Source organism: Lynx rufus, unplaced genomic scaffold (genome assembly GCF_022079265.1).
Source record: "Lynx rufus isolate CCGP_SWC_20201006 ecotype Redwood Valley unplaced genomic scaffold, mLynRuf1.p SCAF_8, whole genome shotgun sequence".
Taxonomy (NCBI): Eukaryota; Metazoa; Chordata; class Mammalia; order Carnivora; family Felidae; genus Lynx; species Lynx rufus.
The window spans coordinates 85,193,973-85,200,976 of NW_025814896.1; the positions used below are offsets into that span (position 1 = coordinate 85,193,973).

Sequence of the window (7,004 nt, forward strand, 5' to 3'; positions counted from 1 at the left end):
GATATTTTGTGATCACAGCAGTGAAACGGGAACAAAATTCTTTATAGGGCTTATGTTCTAGTGAGAAGAGAGAGAAACAAGCAAATAACAAGTAAATATATACCAGACAGTGATAAATTCTATGGAGAAAAAACAGAGGAAGGAGGATAGACAGTGATAGGGACAGGATTGGTGTTGCTATTTTAAATAAGGCAGTCAGTGAGGTCCTCACTTAAATGGATGACATTTGCATGGATACCAGGAGAATGTGAGGGAGTGAGTCATATAGAATTCTGAGGGTGAAGTGTCCCAGAAACACAGGGAACAGCAACTGCAAAGGTTCTGATTCAAGAGTATGGTTAGCATGTCCCTCGGCCTCTTTTTTTTCCTACCCTCTTACTGTACTCATTTTCAAATCCGTTGCTTAGCACAAAATATTTATTTTGAGGTATGAGAATAATGGGAAAACTAAGTAATGGGGATTCGACTCTCATCTAGATCTTCTGGGAAGTTGGAAGCACCACCCTCTTCTGCAGGTCGATGCTTCTCCAACTTAGCAATTAATTCTTTCGCTGGATTGAAGATACCGTTGGTCTGCTGGTCACAGACATAGCAGCGAGGGGTGGTGCGGAAATGCTGCAGTGCACAGCTCTCGCAGAAATAATGCCTGCACTTGGTGACAACTGGATTCTGGAAGGTCTGGCGACAAATGAAACACTTGAATGGTATCTCCTCCTCATCACTTGCCACTTCATAGTTTTCATCCTCATAGACACCATAGCGACCCTCATCAAGCTCACGTTCGATCTGCCACCCATGCTTGTAATCTGAACGGTCATGGAGGAACTTGCAGCTGTCTCCAAAGCCACAAAAGCCAGTCTCCTTGTAGTCCTTACAAATGTCGGGCTGGTAATCCCAGCGCACAGTGGCACGAAGATGCTTGGGAGCTCGGATGGGGCCCTTCCTCACCATCCCGGAGGAAGCATTGCCCATAGACGTATCCTTGGGCTTCAAGTATTTCTTATAATTATTGATCCCCCGATAGATCTTGTCATCTTCCTTGCCCCTTAGCTTTTCCTGGATCTTCTGGCTGCGCTCAAAGATGGCTTGTGCGTCACGCTCCTTCTCTGTGTCTAGCTCGTAGACTGCAGTCGCCCCCATATCCTCTGGTCCCACAGGCTTTGCGGAGCGGGTGGACTTGTACACCATGCCAAGGCTCTGGGGCTCGGTCTCCTCCTCCTTGCTGCTCAACAGAGCAGCCACCCTCTGTTTACCACCACCATGGGTCTTCTGTATCATCGGATTGTGGATCACCCGCTTGTTTTCTGGGCGAACCACTGTGCTGCCTTCGTCACTGCTGCTGCTGCTGCTGCCGTCTCCAGACTCCCGGTTGCAGACGGGGCGCTTTCTGCAGCCTGCAGCCCCTTTTTGTCTACCAGGCTTTTTGAAGAGGAAGGTACATACCTGGTCTGTCGTCTTTCCCGGAGAAAGCTGCTCTGCCATTTTAGAGTCCCAAGCTCCAGAACGGCTGTGGTGTGCTCTGTATTGAAGTTTTAATAAAAAAATAAAAATAAAAATAAGAACAATAAAATGATCCTTCACAAGCATATATCTCAATTTGGTACAGTTCTTTAGGGTATGAGGAAAGGAATGCCTTTCAAATCTCATCTTGGGTCATCTGATCAAGTCTTCTGGAGCGTGGTCTCTGGCCCTGACACAGAGGCTACGTACTGCCTGGGTTTTAAATGCTGATTCTTCAGAGTTCAGTCCCTCTTTTCTCTCTATACTCAGGCCTTGAGTTAGCTCATCCATTTTCATAGCTTTTAATGCCATATGTATGCTGACAATGCTTAAGTTGACATCTTTAGTCAATACCTTACTTCTGAGCTTCAGATTTAAATATCCAACTGCACCCTTGATATCTCCACGTGGGCATCTCTAACTTACCATGTCCAAACAGAAGTCTTTATTGCACCAGCAGACCCCAACTCAACCTCTTCTCCCCAGTATTTTCCATCTTTGGAAATAACTATCTACTCAATTTCTCAAGCCATAAGCCTTGATTCCTCCTTGATCCTCCTTGATTCCTCCTTGATTCCTCCATTTTACTCATATCCCAACTTCAACCTTTCATCTTTTAGACTTTACCCCAAAACATTTCTCATATCCATCAACCTTTTTCTTTCTTTCTTTTTTTTTTAAGTTTATTTCTTTTTGAGAGACAGAGACAGAGCACGAGTGGGGGGACGTGCAGAGAGAGAGAGACACACACACAGAATCCAATGCAGGTTCCAGGCTCTGAGCTGTCAGCACAGAGCCCAACGCGGGGCTCAAACCCACAAACCATGAGATCATGACCTGAGCCAAAATCCAACGCTTAACCAAGTGAGCCACCCAGGTGCCCCAGCATCCACCTATTTCTATATCCACTCCTCTCAAGCTGTGCCAAGGCATCAGCATTATGTGCCACATTCATGATATTCATGGCCAGTAGCAGCTACATAATGTAAGAAAGCAGAGGTTGATCTACGCTGTACCATCACACAAACCCATTTAACCAAAATCAATTTAAGATAAAGCAAACAACCTAAAACGTGGACGAAATGCTGGCAAGTTTGACTTTTTCAACTAGTAGTTCTATATTTCGCTTATTGAACTGTATTTTTTCTGTGGTACTGAATATATTCCTATATGAGTTTCAAAAAAAAGAAGCAAATTTTAGGTTGAGGCAATATTTAGAAGAGTGGAAACATCTCAGTGCTTTTTCCAAAGTCACTTTCATGTGTACCATTTTATGATTTTTATGTGTTCTGAGTGACAATTCTGGCCCATTCTTACTCTAGACCAGTTTATTAAATTATCGGATTCCTGGTTTTTACAGTGTGAATAGAGATTTTTTATGAACACGAATAACTATTATTTTAATAATAACTCACTGTGCTAAAATTTGGCATTTAAATTTATAAATAAGATCACAGCTGCTGACCTCTTTCAGCAAAGAAAAGAACAAAAGGAGTTAGCATCTCATTCTGAGAGTCCACCTAAATCAATTAGGATGTTAAATCCATGCATAAAATAATGTTTAATAAAAGTGCTTTAAAGGGAAAATTGTCTCATTTTAAATTGAATGAATACAAAAGATGACACGAAGTTCCCGGATTACTGCTATGAGGCTCTAAGACACCAGACTCAGGCATTGCTAATAGTTCAACAGTAATTGGAATATTAATAGGATGTGTCATTCTGATTATATAGAATATGCATCAGAGTATTTTACCTGCCTCTTCTGGATTGATTGGAGAGTGGCAGAGAATAATCTGATTGTCGCTTCTCTCAGTTTAAGAGCCCCATTTCAGAATGCTTACTCGCAGACTCTATTTGAGGACACGTTAAAAATAAAACCAATGCATTTATAACCTAATTAGCTGGTCTCCATTGATTCATGTTCCAGATATTCAGTGTGCATAGCATTACTGTTTTCACGAACTACCTGTAAATATATGCTGGGTGGCACACTGGGCTAATGCACTAGTCTCTCCTTAGGGAACTGAACTAGCAGCTAATGTAGTCATCACTGAAGTACTGTGTTTGGCAGTTTTCTACTAGTCAATACACGTTAATAAGACTTCAAAGTTTTATTTATCACTTAATCTCAGCAGGTCCTGGGCTCTGTACGTAACATTAGATTAGAAATGGTTCTTGTGTAACGAGTCTACTGTCTAAAAGTAAAGGAGCCTTGACCTTTGAACAGCTGGCTGTCTCCGCTCAAGGGTATAAGCAAGAGGTCAGGGGTTCACTGCAATCGTGTCATTTGAGTGTAACCCCTTCAGGGATGTGGACCCAGGCACAGGTTCTCATTGTGCCCGGCTTCGGAAACCGCAAGTGCCCTTTCAAGTTTGTCTGCTGCGAATTTATCCACAAAGTTTCATATAAAAAGAAAAAAGAAGTCAGACCAGATGATCATTTCAGCATTCTCCTGACTTAAAAAAATATCGGAGTCCAGGTTGTATGTTCAGGAACGGTCATACCTCTCTAATTACATCAAGCAAACTGGTGAACTTTGCTCTCAAAACACGCAAACGCTCCTTAAACCGTGGAGAAATGCCAAAGCTCAACTCTGGGGCGCCGATGCAAACAGAGGCTTAAGGATGTTAGTGGCTTTCAGGCTTGAAGCTCTGGCTCTCTGGGCTTACATAGGATGTCATTGATTTACTCCTTCCACAGAGGTGAAGAGAGAGGACCAGGGGAGATAGGTTTAATTAATCTTAAATATCTCTGCAATTTAAGAATTGTAGGCCTGGAACAGTTCCTGTACTAACATGATTAGCAAATATTGACTTTTGAATACAATAATAATGTGTCATCTGAAACCCTTGATAAGTAACTTAAGTACTTCCTTAGCTTGCATCTTATTAAATTAGATGAGGTATGGTTGAGGCACATTACACAAAGACATTGAAATGAAAAATCAGACCTAAGGGTTTTAACATTGATTTTAAGAGAGCTAAAAGTCACAAAGAAAACATATATGCTTCAGTTCTGCAACCTATGAATGTAAGCTGTCTATTTTCTCTAGATGGATTTTTTTAAAGTATGTAGTAATTTTCATGGTGCAACTGTAGTAAACATTTACAATTTGTGACCTTTCTGACAGCTGTAATCAATCATCAGATTATGTATGATGACCATATAATTTTAGTTTTATGGAAGGTTAACTTACACAGATTATGAGCTTTTGATGTTAAAATATGGAAGAAAGAGCCATGTCATACTAGTGTGCCTGTGAATATGGTAAGGCTAATCTACCCAACCCCCTTCATAAGGTTTAACTTAAAAATGTGTACAACAAGTCAGCTAAGGAAAGAGTTTTAAGATGTAATACTAGTCAGCTGCAACCTGACAAATCTTACTGTATTGATTAGTTTTCAAAGGCTGTATGGCATGTGTACTCTACTTAACAATAGAATGGGAATGAGGGGAGAAAAGCCTCCAAATGTCATCAAAGCAAATGGTCTGTGAATGTTGCTTCAAAGCTCGTCATTAGTTGCCAGGGTATTTGGCCACAAAGCTTGTAAAGAGGTTTCTCCGGAGGGGTAGGTATGACAAAGTGCACTTCTTGGCAAGAAGACTTAGGCACTCAAGTAGCAGCACACATTAATTCTTGCTTGATTAATTCGAGGATTAACATTCTTTCTGAAATTTTGCCTGCTTTTTATCCTTTTCTTTTTTGAAACCAAGGATAGACCCCAGGCCTTTTCTGTCCTCTAATGAAACTGCAAATTGACTTGTGTTCAAATGGTGCTGGAGTAAAATGAACAATTAAAAATGTATTGGTAACAATGAGATGTATCAGCCAATCTCTTTAAGGATTAATTAGTGGCAGGACCAATCTTTCTTATACAACATACCAAGAAGAATAGAGCAGTGGTGGGTGAACAAGAAGGTGTCAAAGGTTTTTAACGTGTGCATACAAACACATGTATGCACATATCCACACACACATATGTAGTACAAGAATATAGGTACGTATATGTCAGCATCTGTACAGGTTTAGACCGAAAAAATTAACTGCAGCTTCCTTGGAGATATTTATTCCACCTTAGTTAGGATGATTCGACTGTTGCTGATTAGTGATCCATTAGTTAGCTTGAAGGCAGCCAACAGATTTTACTGATCGTAATTTATCATTAAAGCAGAGAAATGCTTTAGGTATTTAAATAATGTATGCAGATAAATTCACTCTTATTTTTTTAATTATCCACCTGTACCAACCTTGTAAGAATCTTTGCCCCCTATCAAAAGTTTGCTCTCTGAGGAAAATTTCAAAGTTAGACTAAAAGGAAAAGCCCTTCTCCCTGGTTGCATCTATCGATTCTGCATTTCAACCCACTCCCTCTCAAAATGCTTGGTATGTTTCAGGTTATGTCTGCAGTTCTTAAAAAAACTTGAAATTATCTCTACATTTGCCACTGCAGACTGAAGGCTTATCTTGCAAAATATGATACCTCTGTCATTTCTTTAGCAAAGTTTCAGATACAGTAGGGATAAATTGTAGTCCCCAGAGCCCACTGTAAAACTTCAGGGAAAAACGGACATAGTTCCCTTATTTAAGACCTGTTTAAATAGATGATACTCTAGAAAATGTCATTTTTGTTAGGCTGCCCTAAAGTCAGATCTACTCAATGCCACCAATGTGCCGAGTCAGCATAAAAGGGCATTTAGCACTAAGGCATTTGGTAAATACTGCTTTATTGTGCTTCATCCTCCCTACAGGGCATTCTGAAAAGATGAATAATAAGTGTGAACAGGAAGAACAAGTTTCCAGTCCTGTCAAATTAATTAGACTAGTGTAGAATGAAGTGAGGTTTGCCGTTAGGTAAGTTGAAAACATGTAAAGAAAATCATCCAAGCAATCTGAAAGGATTTTAAGAGAGCAAAACATCCTCATGAATTTTTGTATATTTGCATGAGAGATATTATATATATGTGGATAACTGTGCTGCACATAAAAGTGTATAGTATCTGAACAGAAAATGGTCTATGTGTTTATGCAATACATACAACATATCCCAAAACATACATGGCCAGCCACAATTTAAAAGGAAAGCCGTAATTCAAACAATATCTATTAAGGGGGGGCGGGGGGGGGGGGAGAATAGACCTGACCCTTTTACTTACAGTAAACCCTGGTTCCATACTAAGAACTGTATCAGGTGAGCTTATTAAGAGATTCATGAGTGCACAGGGAGCAATGCAATTTGGTTGTTGTTTCACCAGGTTCCAGCTGGGTGCTTTTAGCCTCAGACCTTATGTAGGCAAAGATACAGGAAAGGGAGAGTTACAATGTGCAGCAAGGTGCTCTTCTGAATGCAGGGCCTTCAGTTGGTAGTTTGGGCTAATTTTAAATGACCTTTTGAGATACGTTTCCATGTATTTCACTCTATTCTGGAAAATTGATTTTGGTAATTGAAGTAATCAATTTGTGTATCTATAGAGCATTGACTGCTTTGTACCACCGCCACAAA

The 7,004-nt window shown here is 40.3% G+C and overlaps 1 protein-coding gene across 1 annotated transcript; it reads right to left on the reverse strand.

Moving 5' to 3' along the window:
- Positions 1–358: 358 nt before the first annotated feature.
- LOC124502936 (E3 ubiquitin-protein ligase RNF113A-like) lies at positions 359–1,497 on the reverse strand. The gene has a single exon (XM_047067584.1). The coding sequence runs from the start codon at positions 1,480–1,482 to the stop codon at positions 448–450; it is 1,035 nt and encodes a 344-aa protein (XP_046923540.1). The 5' UTR covers positions 1,483–1,497; the 3' UTR covers positions 359–447.
- Between the last annotated feature and the right edge of the window lie 5,507 nt (positions 1,498–7,004).

Coding starts and splice junctions, on each gene's coding strand:
- LOC124502936 (XM_047067584.1), bottom strand. CDS start 1,482: ATGGCAGAGCAGCTTTCTCCGGGAAAGACGACAGACCAGGTATGTACC.